The sequence below is a fragment of the Mauremys reevesii genome, linkage group 5 (assembly GCF_016161935.1).
Source record: "Mauremys reevesii isolate NIE-2019 linkage group 5, ASM1616193v1, whole genome shotgun sequence".
Lineage (NCBI taxonomy): Eukaryota > Metazoa > Chordata > Testudines > Geoemydidae > Mauremys > Mauremys reevesii.
The window spans coordinates 73,897,695-73,914,786 of record NC_052627.1 but is presented as its reverse complement, the minus strand read 5'-3'; the positions used below and the strand labels follow the sequence as shown (position 1 = coordinate 73,914,786).

The 17,092-nt window shown below is 38.6% G+C and overlaps 1 protein-coding gene across 3 annotated transcripts in view; it reads right to left on the bottom strand.

Annotated features, from left to right (window-relative positions):
- The window catches only part of WDR17 (WD repeat domain 17), a 107,013-nt gene that overhangs the window by 28,458 nt on the left and 61,463 nt on the right, over positions 1–17,092 (bottom strand). For all 3 annotated transcript variants that reach the window (XM_039542258.1, XM_039542257.1, XM_039542256.1), the window contains 10 exons: positions 15,687–15,874; positions 12,813–12,981; positions 10,787–10,878; positions 9,425–9,507; positions 8,131–8,217; positions 4,793–4,957; positions 2,142–2,344; positions 1,841–1,990; positions 1,617–1,747; positions 76–201 (listed from right to left, as the gene is read on the bottom strand). In XM_039542258.1, the coding sequence (XP_039398192.1) occupies positions 76–201; positions 1,617–1,747; positions 1,841–1,990; positions 2,142–2,344; positions 4,793–4,957; positions 8,131–8,217; positions 9,425–9,507; positions 10,787–10,878; positions 12,813–12,981; positions 15,687–15,874 (1,394 nt within the window). The remainder of the gene's footprint in view (positions 1–75; positions 202–1,616; positions 1,748–1,840; positions 1,991–2,141; positions 2,345–4,792; positions 4,958–8,130; positions 8,218–9,424; positions 9,508–10,786; positions 10,879–12,812; positions 12,982–15,686; positions 15,875–17,092) is intronic.

Here is a 17,092-nt window from a genome sequence, read left to right as displayed (position 1 = left end):
GATTTTCATATTTTTATAACTAAAAAATAAAACTATTGATGAACAAGTTTCACATAGTCTGCATACTTCACTTACCATTCTAAATCTAACCAGATGTTTCATATGCATAATTCCTTTGCAGTAGTTTTGGGGAAGCAAGCTATCATCCTGTCCTTTTATTACAGCAACGAGGTCCCATAAATTTTTACTGCCTCCTGGAGGCTGAAATAATTAAAAAAAAAAGAAAGAGATTACAATAATGTGCAAGAGATATTAAAATGAAACCTGCAAAGGATATGGTATGAATGTATTAGTCAATTTAAAGGCAAATATTTTCAGAGTATATCAGGTCAGACACATACTACAGTCTTTTGAGTAAGAACTATTAGTGCAGTTAGTGCAAGATGAGACCTGTATCAGTTATATAGCCACAAAGCACAACATACTTATACACATACATAGCACACACATACCACATGTATGGAGAGGATATCTGTATAAAACTGAAGAAGCATGTGAAAAAATAGCAGAGATATCATAAATAAAGAACACATGATGGTGTCATATGGAGGTTTTACTGCCATCAGTTAGAAGTGGTTGCATTACTCATATGTGGCAAACTAACAAATGATCTGCATAATCCTAAATGAACGCTGATAAAACCTTTGTTCATCACCACACCACCATTAATTTACTCTATGTGTTATAGAAAGACTATTCTGGGAATGTTTTAGTGAAGATTTAGAAGTTTTAGTGGGTCTAATTCTTGTATCCCTCCACCTGTAAAGCCAGGTACCTAGGTTACCATGAGTCTAGGGCTCAGAGAGAGATTAAACTAAAACATATAAAAACACCATTAAAGTGACCTGAAAAGCCTTCTTAGAAATAAAAGTGTCATAAGTTTTAATGCCTGATACATTCTGAACTGGGAGCAAGCACTGGGTCCCAATTCTAGTCCTGAAAAGTTTAGGAATAGGACTTCAAGTTTAATCAGACTTTAATAGTAGTGACTAGAGCTGATTAAAAAAATTCCAGAGACTTTCTGACACACGAGAAATTCTGGTATTTTGACATTTGTTTTCATCCCGAATCAAAACTAATCATCAAAATATTTATACTTTTTGCAGAACAAATATTCCATAACATTCTGATTCAGAATTTTTTGTTTCTATGTTTTTGACTGAAACAAATGGGGCCAGTAGGTGAGAAAGGGGGCTTGACTGACCCGGAACTACAACTGCCCTGAAGCCCTGCAGCAGCTCAGACAACCACAGAGCTTAATGCAGACTCAATCCAACATGAAACACTTCTCTTTGACAAACTGAAACAAAATGTTTAATTTTGGGTGGACAAACAAAAGGAATTTTGTTGATTTTCTCAATGGAAAATTCTGCTGAAATTTATCTATTGCAGCAGAAAATTCTGATTCTGATTACACCATATTTTCAACCAGCTCTAGGAGAGACATTTTTCCATCTATAAAATATCACTAAGCAGAAGTCCTTCGTGCATGTTCTGAGCCTATTTTGAAGGAAATAGTACACAGGGGAGGGGAGAAGAAAGAAGAAACTTTCTTTTGCAATTTAATTTAAGGAATACATGCACACGCAACATGTTGATGATTGTGGAATACTTACTGACAAACATTCTGAAAACCACCTTAGTTTTTTCCCTTGAGGATTACCAATCAGCTTGTCCACCTCCTGTTTAATATCCCTGGATACTTTACCACATAGCAAGGGAGGAGCACCTGGTTCCACAGCACGATCTAATCAACACAAATGTTTATGTATACAAACATTTTATTAAAGGTAATCTAACTCAAAGCAAATGAAAACAACAGTATGTATAATTTACCTACCAGTATTGCCAATGATCTCATCCCAAGATCTGTCTGCCAGGATATTTATTTGGAGAGGGTTTATCAGAGGTGTTAAAGACCAAAGTCTCACAGTGGAGTCACGAGAACAAGAGGCCATAGTGAATGGACGACTAGGATGACATGTTAATCCTAATGGAGAGACCATTTTAAACATTATTCAGACAATAACATTTATCTGCTAATTAGTTTTAAGGAAAATATATTATGGACTTTTAAGGTATCACATAAATACATTTTAGCAAAATAAGAATGGAAACATTAACATTTAAAACTATATTACCATATACATCTGCACCATGATCATAAACTGTGTCTAGACAGGTTCCATCTCTTGTGTCCCACACCCGAATTGTATAGTCCCAGCTGCCTGATATTAATAGGTAAGGGATTTCAGTATTCCACATTAGTCCCCGTACTGGTGCTGTATGTCCACTAAGAACATTTATACAAGCATCTTGTGTGTAATCCCATATTCGAACAGTGCTGAAAACAAGACACAAAAAGCATATATCCATCAATATACCAAAACATGATCACACCTTCAGCAAAATTCTAAAGTTCACATTTCACATGGAATATTTACTTATCTAGATTTACACACACTGTAATACAAGAGCTTTTATCCAATGTTTTGGGCACCCTATACAATTTGTTAAAAGAACACTAAAATAAAGAGACCCATCAGTTCAATTCAAATACACCATGACTGCAAAAATATAACTGAAATTCATAGATTAAAAGATTCCGAAGCCAGAAGGAATCATTGTGATAATCTAGTCTGGCCTCCTGTGTAACACAGGTATCGAACTTCCACAAAATAACTGCTAGAGCAGAGATCCCCAAACTGTGGGGAGCACCCTCCTAGGGGAAGAAGAACATTCCGGGGAGGGTGTGTGGCAGGGCCCGGGCCAGCCCTCAACAGGGAGTGGGGAGGGAGAGCCAACCAGCCTCTCTCCACCCCCAGATCCGTTCCTGGCCCTGGCCCCACCTACGGCCCTGGCTCCCGGCCCCATTCCTGGCCCCGTGCCCAGCCCCAGCCCTGCACCTGGCCACAGCAGCTGACCTGCACCACGGCCTGGCCATGGCTCCCCTCCCAGCCACAGGCCCCAGCCCTAGCCCCACCACCACCCTAGCCTCGGCTGCTAGCTAGGCTCTGTTCCCATCCTGGCCCCAGACCCGCCCCAAGTTGTGGCCCCAGCCTTGGCCTCCTTACCCCTTCTGATGCCCCCTGCTTCCCTGGAGCCACAGCTCCGTTCCCAGCCCCAGTTTGGGGTTGTTATTTGTTATTTCCCATGTGGTAGCAATGGTTTCTGCAGGGTTTTCTGGAACTGTGGAACCCCACAAACAGCTATGGGGGTGGGAGGGAGCGATTCATGCCTGTATCATTGCTATATTTTCTGTTTAAGAATAACCAAGTTAATTTTCTAAATGTCCGTTCATGTACAATAGTTCTAAACACTGGCTAAATCTAATCAGTCAACCCCAAGCATAGAGGGTTTTTTGTTTTGTTTTTTTAAGTCAAATAGTTTCTTGAAATGAACATCGTATTTCTATTTTTACAAAAGATTAAAATCTGACAGGCAACGTATCTACTTGAACACTAGCAAAGCCCACTCATGCCAGTGAACGTGCAGGGCAGGTATAGCAGCCCTATTTTTGCTTCCCCAAACCTGCAGAGGAAAAGTTCTACAAACCCTGCATCACAAAGCAGAACTGACAGTCAGAGGGTGTACTTTGTATATGCATGTAGCTCATGAATCAGAAATGGCCCAAAGACAATTAGTGACCACCCATACACAGCCTCCTCTCAGAAATCTTATGCAATGTATACATTCACCTGTTTAGGGGAGCATTTGACATAGTTACATAATTTCACTCATGACTTTAGAGTGTGATTTTACTCTGAAAATGACTACGTATTATCCTAGGTACTTATATGACCCTCATTACCATAGTCTAAGTGCCTCACAATTTTTCGTGTATTCATGATATCATAGAGTTCCATATTTATTGTCGCACTGAATTAATAAAAAGTTTGCAATTTACAAGTAAAAATATTTTTTTTTCTGTCAGCCTTGCAAATGCAACACGAGCTCTCAAAATTAAGTGTTTTTTTAATGCATCATCATACCAATGAATAGAGTCCTGCATGGATAGAAAATTTGTATCTGCATCCAATCCACAAACATGGTCCGCGGATCTCCACAGATTTGCAGGGCTCTACCCAGGAGCTCCCCACATGTCCTCCCACCTCCCAGAGGCCAAGGCCTCCCCACTGCCATCTTAGAGCTATAGTAATCCACACAGACCTGCTGTTGAGGAGAGACAGGGACAGGCTCTGATCCTCTGATTTTATGACCCCTCCCAAAAATATTTTGGATACCTGTTGGAAAGTGACTGGGAATCACAAAAGAGGTGGTAGTTCTCTCCTGATTACCTTGTGGAGAAGTTTCATTACCCCCATGGATTCTGACCCTTTTCTTATTCACAGCTGCCATCAGTAATGCCACTGAAGGGGTGGTGTGGGCCCTTCAAAGATCTCCACAGATGATATTCAGTCTATCACGCTCTAGATAGCCACACAAGGGAACCTTATTCCCTCCACTCACAGGGTCTTGGATGCAATGTGATTATGTAGTATCATCCCAATATAATCCCTAAGTGGTAAGTGGCAGTCACTGACTCCATTATCTGGGTAGGGTATAGAGTGTTGTAGTCATGTATCTGTCACATGGCTTCCTCAGATCACGAGCACTGCTCTGCAGGCATGGAGCCAAGCCAGAATCTGCATTGTGGAGGAGGCAGGGCTACAGTTTGGACCTTAAATGTTATTCATATACACAATGATAGTAATGTTGGGGTTTTTTTTATGGTGCCAGCACCAGTGCAACTTGAGACCTTAAGTCTCTCACAGAATCTAAGAATACACACCCATCATCAGAACCACTGCAGAGGATTCCTTCTCTCAGAGGAGACCACCTTACATGAAACACTTTTGCGGTATGCCCCGTAAAAACCTTCAGTGGCTGATCAGAACTTGTTGCTAGGTAATAAACACGAACATTTTTATCTTCACATCCAGTGGCTATCATATCTCTGCAAAATGACAACAGTACAATCATCAGCCACTGGAATCAGTAGAAATATATTTTTTTTAATTCTAAAAAATACAAATGTAGCACACATTTTAATGTATACCTCAGAAAATCTGACTTGTATTTGCTTTTTTTCATTTTATCTCAGTTGAAATTATGCTTCAATATATGATACACAACTACAAACAGTGGGTTAGACCCTCAGCTAGTGTAAATAGACAGAGCTCTATGAATTTCAATGGAGCTACAAAATTTACACCAGAATCTAGCCCATTATTTTCCAATAAATCTATTGAGTACACAGTAACAACAGAATACTTTTTTGCACCTATGGCTAACTCTGCCCGAAGCAAAACTTTGCAAAATAAATAAATAACATGACAGATCTGTTTCCTGTTGTTCTTTTCTCTGCTATTCCTTAAAGCCTGGTTGCCATATTTATGGAACAAGGTTTTAAATAATAACACTGTCTGTATGTGTTGTGCTCAGGATTAGGCTATGTATATAATTCTACAATTTAAAAAAATGAATAAATGGAAATGGTATTTGAAATGAAAGTCAAATAGTGGCAGAAAAATAAGTGATAAAGTCACATATCCATCACTATGTATTTTATTTTTAACCATTTCCCTAATGAAAAGTTATCCAGCTGTGTGCAGTTCTCCCATTATTTCACTGCACCCAATCTGACCTCCCAATTGCTGAACCCCTGAACCTTCCCTTTCCAACCACATCCAGAAGCTACGATCCAATCTCACTTGCACCTGCCAAACTCCCCTGCAGTTTTCTCTCTCCCATTGTGCACTCCATTTCAGCTCTTGCTGCAAGATGAGTATTAAAAATTCAACATTACAATGTAAGTCAACCTCATAACCTCACAAACACAGCAGATCAGATATTATTTTTGCTATTGTATATTGTTAATAAGATGCTATCATCAGCATAGTATGAGAAAGCACTGCAGAGAGAACATATACATTTGATTCAGCAGATGTATAGAAATTTCAGTCCACTCCTTTTTAAAAAAGGAATTAAACTGTTATCTCCATTTCCTACAGATATTCTGGCAATTAACTGTTCTGCAAATGATTACTTTTTCTTTAAGTTGTTTAGTGTTCTTATTTTGAAAAAAATGAAGTGCTTTCTGGAAAGTTTAAAGATCACATTCTAAATTACCTTTTTCTTATATTACGAGTTAAAATAAGTTAGCCTACATGATGATATTTGTGTTTGCCTTTTGTAAGCAAATATTTTTGATCATTTTAAAATACAGATAGCAAAGACTAGGAGGGAGAAAATTATCCTCACCACAGACTATAGACACCTTTTAAAACCACAGTCTTCCAGGGCTTTTAAAATCATCTCTTTGTGTAAGGTGGGGTCTGTCCTATGGTAGAGAGGAACAGAACTGAAGAGTTTGACATGAATGGACCATAGGGAGAAAAGGAAATTAAGAGGCTTGCTATTGCCACATGAAGGGGCCAGAAAGAATTAGACACTTCTGTTTTCCCACTAAGACAAGCTGGACCACCATCACAACAAGCTATAAGGAACTGGGGACAAGCCACAGCCAAATTATCCACACTGAAGTTTCTATGGGGAAGAGGCCACTCTGCTTCCTATCTATGCAGCTTCTCACAAATATTAGAAAAATTATTTCCACAAAGCCAGATATTAAAAGTTTGACCAATATTTATGGAAACACTTGTTCAAAGTCTATATTTTTGTAAAAAATATACAATCTTGGTTTTCCAAATAGATTTTTTTTAGTTGTATGCACCCAGGAAAGACTATGCAGATTTTGTGCTCTTTGTTCCTTTTGTAACCAATTTACACCATTCTTGAATTTACACATTACAAATGCTCTAACTTTTTGTAATTATTCTCATGGAATATATATATATATATATATATATATATATATATATATATATATATATATATTTTTAGTATCAGTGTTGCTAAATTAAATATAATCATTGATGTCTCTGCAAGTCAGTTGTATCACTGACACAGTGCATCTTTTTTTTTCCTTTTTTTCTTTTTTAAAGTTTAGCTATAATGAGGGTATGTCTATGCGGCAACTGGGAGGGTGCTTCCCAGTGTGAGTAGACAGACTTGCACGAGTTCAAGCAGATGTGTCTATTTTCCTGTGCTGGGAAGCATCCCTCCAGCTGCTGTGTAGACATACCATCAAGGCTTCCCATTTATAACTCACATTATTTTTGATTACTTCAAATGGGAAACCTGTTGAACGTTTATTAACTTAGTTTGAAGAACTGGAACTCTCCTGTCTAGAAGTACAATTGTTCTGATTTATGGATGTTAGATACTAACATGACCCATTTCTAAATTATTTGCTCACAAGTGGGACATCAATTAAGGTTTTATTTTAAAATGAAGCATATGAAAATACATGATGTAAATTTTAAATAATATTTTTTTCAGCCAGGAGGAGAAGCCAAATCTGGTACACTTCAGTGGCATATGATTCCATAGGTCAGCATACAGTTTTTCCTATGAAGCACGACCAAATGGTTAATGTGATCTTTTCCAAAAAACCTTCACAGCCTGGAAGACTCCTCTTCTGGAAGCCAAGCCACTGGTCCCTGCCCCCTCTGCCTCCTGTTGCACCCAAAATTAGACTTAGAGTGCATTTCTACTCTAAAAAATGACTCATAAATATGGCATTGGGTCTCTCACTGACTTCCATGCTCCTAGCCCTGCAGATTCACTCAGAGCGAAGAAGAGTTCTTTTCTTCTCATACATCATCACCAGTAACACAAGATCTACAGGTGAAACACTTTCCTTCACACCTGTATCATGCCTTCAATGAGGGCAGAATATTTGGCCTGCAGATTTTGTATTACTGGTGATGCTGCATAAGGAAAAGAATTTGAAGTGATCCTCAGCGCCCAGATTGATGTTTAATGATATTTTTACAGACAGAACTGCATACCAAAGATGGCAGTGCAGCTCATGTTAAATAATAATGTCTGTAAATAAGGAAGAGTAAATTGGCCTTTTACAGTATGGTCCCAGGATTCTCTGCCTTTACAAAACTAGGTCAATACACTGATATCACATTTTAAAATACCTTTGCATTATCTTTATGGTCATTCATTTAAATAGTAAATGTTGTTAGTTAATTAGTTCAATTAACTATTACTCACTTGTTGTTTTGGCTCCAATCACAACCAAAAACTGCAGCTGGATGTTTGTACTTGTGAAGAACTTTGCCATCAATGGTTCGAATAATACTGAAATCAATTACAATATGGTAGTAAGAAAAAAAAACACCCAACATACTCAGTAGGACAACCCAGGTCAAAACTGATTTTATGTGCATCTATAATCAAAATAAGGAGTCAGATTGCAGAAGTGCACAATGAAGGAAGAACAAAAGAAACCTTTCCATCCTTGCAGCCCCCACAAAGGCCACAGTTATAGTCCTTGTGTTTCCCAAATACAAGGGCTGGTTAGAGGTAGTATACCTTTCCATAGAGGCATAGAATCACAGAACCATAGGATTAGAAGGGACCACAACGGCAGGGGTGAAAGTAAAATTGAACTCTTACCAGTGTGGGGGTTGGCTTGGGCCCTGCCCCTCCCCCCGGAAGGGGCAGGGCCTCGGGCGGAAGGGGTAGGGCTGGGGGAGGTTAGCGTCCCCCAGCAAGCCCATCCATGTTGGTGGCCCCGCGCTGCCCGGGGCTCCAGTGGGGATTTAAAGGGCCTGGGGCTCTGACCACTGCTGCTGTGGCCAGAGCCCTGGGGCCTTTTAAATTGCCGGGCCCAGGGAAGCTGCTTCTTTTGCCTCCCACACATCAGCAGCCTGGGGGGTGGCAAAAGGGGCAATGATGTTAAAGCGCTTTAAAGTCAGCAGTACGGGCTGATACCGGTGTCCCGTACCACCTTATTTTCACTCCTGCACAAGGGTCATCTAATCTAGCACCCTACCAACATGCAGGATTTGTTGTGTCCAAACCATCCAAGACAGATGGCTATCCAGCCTCTTTTTGAAAACTTCCAGTGAATGAGCTTCCATGACTTCCCTAGGCAAGTGTGACATGAACCAACTGTGCCACAAACATTAAGTAAATGGTTCCACTGTGCCTGGACATTCTCATGTACTCCCTGGCCACACCTCCTTTTGTCTCGCCACAGCTAGAGTGTATACACAGCGGGAACTAGAGTTCCATACCTACGCTGCCTGATCATAATGCAAGCAGTAGCGTACATACCACTAATAGGAAACAATACTGCATTTTTGTTAGCAAATGGCATGATATATGCATATGTTGCTACTGTGTTGTCTGCTGTTGATGTAGTGCTATGTAACTTTATATTAATATATATAAGCAGAACACATCCAATGGTTATTTATGCCAAGATCTTAAACATTAAATATATGGTGCTATCAAAGTTCACCTGCCCAAATAGCAGATTGCTTTTCAACATGACACTCACCAGAATCCATCGCCACTGCAGGTCGCTATTCTTTTGGAATCTTTATGACTCCAGGCAATGCAGAAGATTCCATTCTTTCCATGCTTCAAAAAATGCAAAATACCTATCAATAAGAAATAATTCACCCCTTTTTCTCTTAATTACTGACTTCTCTGTGGTTTTGCTAGTAGGATTCAACCCCATTTCCTGAAATACAGTACATACACTGCACTTCTACACAATAATGAGGCCCTGGCCTTGTTGGGCCATATAGGGTATGTAACCAGGAAAAAGGGAGCGTGGCTGGAGCGCCATTGTACTCCAGTGACCCCCAGATACTTCAAACTATGCTGCGGTCAGGCCTGGTCCAGAACCATCTACAGGATCAGAGAGTCTTAACTGCAGAGTGAGCACTTTGTGTCTTAATGAACTTGGATGAGGGTTAGCTGGCTGCTGGGTACTTAACTTGGACATGGTTGAGAAAGTTAGTGGGCTGTGTGAAGCAGCTAGAAAAGTTGGTGGAATATATATCAACACCACTGACTGAGGAAAGGTAACTTGTAACACATTAGGCGTGTTTTTAGATCTTGGGTTGCTTCTGGATGCCCAAATGGCATCTGTGGTCAAGAATTTTATTTTTCCATCTGTGTCTGCTGAGAAGAAGCCCTTTTTCTCTCTCTGATGCAGAGTTTAGCACAGTTATCCATGTCTTTGTCACCTCCAGATTAGATTGCTGTAAGGCGGTCTACATGGGGCTACACATTGAGACCACTTGAAAACTGAAGTTTGCACCATTCTGCACTACCAGCTTATTAAACAGAGCTTTATGCCAGGAGCAAATTACATCAGTGCTCCAGGACCTGAACTGACCACCACTAAGATTCCAGGTAATGCAAGACCACAAGAGGGGCACTTAATACAGATTTTTATAAGTCTAAATCAATAATTAAATAACAGTGCATTACTAATGCAGCATTGTCATTCTGGAGTGAGACCTCAGGACCATAAATTAAACCTGAGTTTTATATCTGGTAGCAATAATCACTACTACATTATATTTTGATATATTTTTGAGTCCAAAGATTAATAGAATAGAATAGAATAGAATGCATGTGCTTTTGAGAGGAAATATTCTACTTTGCTTTTGGAACCTCTGTAAGTCAACTAGTAAAGCAATGATATTGAAGTGATGGATCCAAGTTAAAGAAGTGAGTCGTACCTGTTCCAGAGCTCAGACTGGGTGTAATACATTTGGCTATATTTTTAAGTTAAGTTACATACCTTTTTAAAACATACAAACACTGATCCAGCTTTATCTAGATCAGCACTAGAGGGAGCCACTAGCTTACATTTAAGAAACCAAGCAAAATAAACTCATCTCACCTCACTGAAGCGGGTTACCATTTTGCCTCTAGGGACATCCCAGATAAAACCACCATTCCTGGAGGTTGCACCAGCTATGCAGTTCAAATCCCCTTGGAGGAACAGACATTAAAGACACATTATAATGAGTACAATATCAGTGTTATTTTTATATATATATAATTTTCCATTTTAATTAAAGAAAGACATAACTATATGATAGCAATGGCAGATTAGCAATGTAGCCTCACAATCAGAGCCCAGAATTTGCAGGGGACTTGACACTAGTTCAGAAGCAACAGTTCCAACAAAAGCCTTATGTGTTCTACCCTCCTACTCTAGGCACCGCTGTGCAAGGTAGACACTGACTGGTTGCAAACATGAGCTCAAGTCCCATGCCAACCCCATGCACTGAATGCAGAGAGAGGACAAGATGTACCACCTGACAGCACTTTGTTGTCCATAGGCTTTCTTTGAAACTATAAATGCCACACGATGTCTAGTGCTTAAAGCTCAAACCACCTGCAGAAAATTATGTAGTTTCATTTTAAACCTGTCTGAACAGCAGAAAAAGTACTCTCTCTCTCTCTCTCTCTCTCTCTCTCTCTCATAGTTGGGCACACATAGGACAGATGTGAGGACACTTGAGCAATCACTTTTATTTTTAAATTACTTCCAGTCTTGGACCATCAGATTCCACTACTATCTATCCCTATAGGCCCCCATTACTGTAAGACCTGAGCACTTCAAACACATTTGTGAATTCATCTTCACAGTACTCCTATGATATAGGGAATCATTACTGTATACATTCTACAACAGGGAATAAGACACAGAAACACAAGTCTCCACTTTCTCACCACTGTGACTCAATCCCAGAACAGAAACTGGTGCTATTAACCAGGCACATCTCATACAGAAAACACCTATATGGTGCAGAAATAATGAATTTTGGATTATACTTAAGGGACTAAGAGGAGAAAATCTGGAGAAGGACCCAGAGGAACAGAAAAGATATTCAAGTAGGTGGAGTTATGGAGGAGGGGAAAGAGAAACCAGTATGTTCAAGTTCTTTCTCCAGATCAAATTCAAATGTTGGCAAATATTGTACACGTGGGAGCTAATGTATTTGGGGGATGATGCAAGCCAAAAAGTGGAAAGAGATCAACATTTTCTCTTTCAGATAAAGTTATTTCTTTCCCACAAATCAAATTACAAATACATTTCTGTTGTATGTATTTGTATTTGATGATGACATATCTCCTAGTACTACTAATGCAGGGCATAAAGAAAAGAATGGGGGATTCCAGTCACCCTTGTGACAGGTTTCAGTGGTAGCCGTGTTAGTCTGTATCAGCAAAAACAACGAGGAGTCCTTGTGGCACCTTAGAGACTAACACATTTATTTGTGTAAGGGTGATGGAGTGGTTGGCATGACCTAATAAGTAACTGCTGCAGATTTGAGGCCGTTGTAATTATAGAAGAGCTCTGCTGTTGGTCTATTGGATAGGGAAAAATTCATCTTCTTGTCCCCTGGAAGACTCGCCAGCAGAAACATAGCTACGTGGACATGATGTTTTGAGGAAGATACCTCCAAAGGGCCCCTTTCAGCACTTTGGCAAAACTGACACTGTAGTCAATGGGAATTCTGCCTAAGTTAGAAGCTCTGAACAACACCCTTAGTTGGGCTTGGGGACACATCTTCCAGAGTATGACTAAGATCAACAGTTGCTGGTAGGTAGCCTCTCCCCTTCAGACCCACAATGAATACATGAAGAAAGTCCTTGCACAGGTTTCTCAAATCCTACCTCCACTCCAGTGAAGCAAAACTGCCCTGGTTCTGGTGCAATCAGGGCCTTTTACAAATAGATGTTGAGGAGAGGGAAGGATTTTTCCTTAGGGATGGACAGAAGAGCATGTACATTCCAGCTTGCAAACTTGAGAATTACATGAGCATTTACTTGACTTCATCAGCACAACTGCATTTTGTGCAGAAAATTTCAATAATCATATAATAATATTTATGCCTAAAATCTAATACTCTTACCTGGAGCCCAAGAAAGAGAATAAATGACCCCCTCATTCCCAGGAGAGGTGTAGACTGCTGTTAAAGTGTTTATATCCCAAACTTTTATTGTCCCATCAAATGATGCTGTAGCTAGAAGGTCAGGGTTATCGGGTTTGAATTTACAGTCAAAGATGGTTTCAACATGTCCCTAAAATGACATAATAAAAATAATGAATACTAGTACATTAAAGATTTTTCTCACATGAACACAGTTGATGTAATTGATAAGCTAACTTTATTTTCTGTAGTTTTAACTCTTTACTGTAGTTCTCTAACATATTTACATCTATATCAACATTTTATATTAATATTTTAGCATGCTATTTAAAGATTTACATAGGGCCTTAAACCAGCAGTTCTCAACCTGAGGTACATGTACCCCATGGGGTACACAGAGGTCTTCCAGGGAGTACATCAACTCATCTAGATATTTGCCTGTTTTTTCAACAAGCTACATAAAAAGCACTGGTGAAATCAGTACAAACTAACATTTCATACAGACAATGACTTGCTCATGCTGTTCCATATACTATATACTGAAATGTATGTATAATATTTATATTCCAATTGATTTATTTTATAATTCTATGGTAAAATTGAGAAAGTGAGCAATTTTCTCAGTAATAGTGTTCTGTGACACTTTTGTATTTTTACGTCTGATTTTGTAAGCAAGTAGTTTTTAAGTGAGGTGAAACTTGGGGTACACAAGACAAATTAGACTCCTGAAAGGGGTACAGTGATCTTGAAAGGTTGAGAGCTAATTCCTTAAATTGCCAAACACTTTTTTTATTTCTAGATTTTAAAAAAATGCTTAACCAATTTTCACCATTATATTTTCTTTAGAAGTCTTACCATAAAGCAAAAGAATTGCTGAGTTTTAAGTAACTGAAAACTATGTGAGTGAAAACTATAATGGAAAAAGGCAATGATCCTTCACTTGAATGCAACACTAAAATAAAACCTACCAAACCAACTACAGGCTCCAACAGAGCCATACTTTTCAGCTAATCAGTTAATAGTAAAAGGTATAATAAGTATCTGGATCTCTCCTCTCTCTCTTCTTCCAAAGGATTTAAAAAACCCAGCAAAATAGACTATATCATAGGCCAAATTCTACTCCAAGCAGCACCTGTGCACACTCTGGGGAAATTAACACTGCCAACCCCTGTAGAGTTGCACAGGTGTAAATGAGCAGAATTTGGCTTCGTGCATCAGTCATTATGACTGAAGTGTTATTAATTGGGCTGTACCTAAATGCAAAGTCATTTCTATTTCAAAACTCAATTTTCTTATGTTTTTCCTGTGAAACCTTATATTCCAAATGTGTTTGTTTTATGCCTTATAGCGAAATAATGACCCTTTTTGGAAAACAAGTATGTGAAACTGACATGAAAGTTCTAAGGTACAATTTTCAGTAGCTGGCCACCTCTTGCTCTTGCGAAAGTGGACTTATTTTTTCACAAGTAGTAGAGAAAGTTCTAAAGCATTATTTTCAAACCCTGATTTTGTTTTCAGACATAATGTCTGTTTCCATAAAAGTGGAAATAAACAAACTGGCTGCTTGCAGATGAAATCGAGTTCTAATAGTTTCTTTCCTGGTTTCCTATTTCTGCTTCCATTTTCATGGATATGGATGGATGCTGCAGTCATACTTACAGTAAGCGTCCGTATATTTAAACAAGTCTTTGTTTAATAAATTATATTTCATTTTCTTCATTTATAAACATTAAAAACATTTTTAACAAAATCAGTAACACTAAGTGGTGGAGTACTACCAAACTCCTGGAATATCTCCAGTGGTGAAGGAGCTAAGGTCTACACAGTTAATGTCGGTTTACACTTTTAATACACCAGACCTATAATTCTCCACCAGTGGCATAACATAATCCAGGATTAGATGACCTGGTAGTAAAAATGCCTGTGCCTTATCTATTCTAAAGCTTCCAAGGTTGCTACCAAAGGAGCTGCATCAGTAAAGAATTACGTTTCTGAATTTTCCCAGTGCAAACACACCCTCAGTGTAACCCAACATTTTGCTGCATGAAACTGCTCTGCTAATTCTAATTCTTGCCTGATCATTGAAAAAAGACATTATGAAGTAATGTTAGTAGTTTAACGTTTTTGTGTTACTTTCTATTTCTCTATGACATTTTCATAGGCTTGCTCATAGTGCTTACTCAGACAAAACTCACTGGTTTCACTAGACGCTTTTCTTGCATATGGACTGCAGGATCACACTATGAGATATTTGAAAACAATATTTATTTGCCTGCTTTGCTTAGGGTTTTTCAGTTGAGTAGATTGTTTTTTTTCCTCAATACTCCTTTTTAGTTTTTTACTTAAATCCAACATGACACTGCATTTTTTTACCTCCTTGTTTATTAAAAGCATCATCAGTGAACTCATCAGCACTATTTTCTGCATGTGCTGGCTGGATAATTGACATGCAGCATAAAAAGGGTCACATAACTATTATACTCCTTCTCTTCATCCATTATTGAAAAAGTAATACTTTTTTTTGTGAGGTGGGAGAAGAGGGGAGATGGGAAGAGTTAAACTGATATTTAAAATATGAAGTAGCTCCCTAACTAAATAATATTAGTTTTACGGTAGTTCAAATTTGGGTCCTACATTATTTGGCAGCCTTCCTTTGTAGTGAAGAATTAAGTTCAACATTCTAGAACTGTTATACAAGGTTTCTAAATCTTCAGCCCCTTTTTATTTATGAATTTGATTTGCCTGCACACTACACTGTAGGCTCTATGCTCAGTCCTTGATTATTGTGCATAAAAATGCTGTATATATGTTAATTATTATTTCATTCAAAACATTGGACGGGGAAAGGAGACATACCAAATCTCTAAGGAAATCCCATTTCTTGGCTCCCATGTCATAAAGTCCCACTCCACCATCCATAAAACAGCAGACAGCATGGCCAGGAGGAAGAGAGAATGCTTGGTTTTGGGTTAGAGTTGGGGGTGGAACGGCCTCACTGGTAGATGATGTATGATGATTTTTAGTAGGAGAATGTGATGAAAGTGCTTAATAAAAAGATATAAACATATTAACATTTTCTTTTTTTCATATTTAAAAACAAGCAGCAGTTACATCACTTCACATCAGGGCTTGTAAAATTCATTTGCCTATTTGATGCTGACAAGTAGGAAGGTTTCCATGGTGAGAGGCTGGGCCTGAGCATATCCGATATTGTGCGTCTCCTAATAAATCCTTCTAAACATCAACAGAGGAGAAGAGAAATCCCTTAGAAAAATATTCAAGAAACTTTTAAAAAATAACAGGTTATACTATTTAAAGGGTGCTGTGCCAGAATCCACAATTTTTGAAAATTAGTTTTCTTCAAAAAATTCAAGTTGATAGTGTTCCTCAAAATATCAAGCTAACAGTAACAAAAGTAACAGGAATTGGTACTGGTAGTAGAAAAATGGTGGCTGATGTAAAACAGAAGAACAGAAGTTAAATAAGACCAATATTATCATCTTTATTATTTGTTTTTGGAAATGCCCAAGATGTGCTAAGTGCTCTACAGACATTCAAGAAGGGATAGCCCCATTCCTGAATGAAATTCATAGTCTAAGGAAAAACAAACAGGTAGAAAGAGGTTAGAGGAACCAGGAACAACAAGATAATTAGATTCATTATCTGTAGTAGGGCAGAAATGGGTCTCTAAAAGGAACTTAAATATGGATCTATGCCTTGGTAACCTGGAAGCTGTACAATGCATAGAGGTTGCATAGAAAAAGGCAGGGAGATGAATATGGGACAAGTTGATAAATAGGCAGATAAGAGTGGGAAAGTCGGCAGTGTGGAGGGGACAGGAACAATGTGTGCTGAATAAGGGAGGATAAGTATATGCAGCTTTGAAGGTGGAGGTAAGAAGCTTAAATCTGATGCAACATTCTCAAAATACTGTCTCTAGGCTGATGAAAGAGTGCAAAAATGTGTTCTAGGAAGTTTGAAGAATTCATAGAATAAAAGTGAGAAAGTGGATGACATGCTATAACATGCTAGTAGGTAACCTTCCCTTTCAGTCTCTCTTTTTCATGGTAAGAGATTATGTGCTCAACAAAATGTCTTTTCTGATTTTTATACTATTAATCTATTAAGGCCTAGAGAACCGGAATCAATACACAACTTGCATTACACATCTTTACATGTATGCAGTGTTGTTGTATCCATGTTAGTCCCACGTTATTAGACAGACAAAGTGGGTGAGGTAATATCTATTTATTAGACCAACT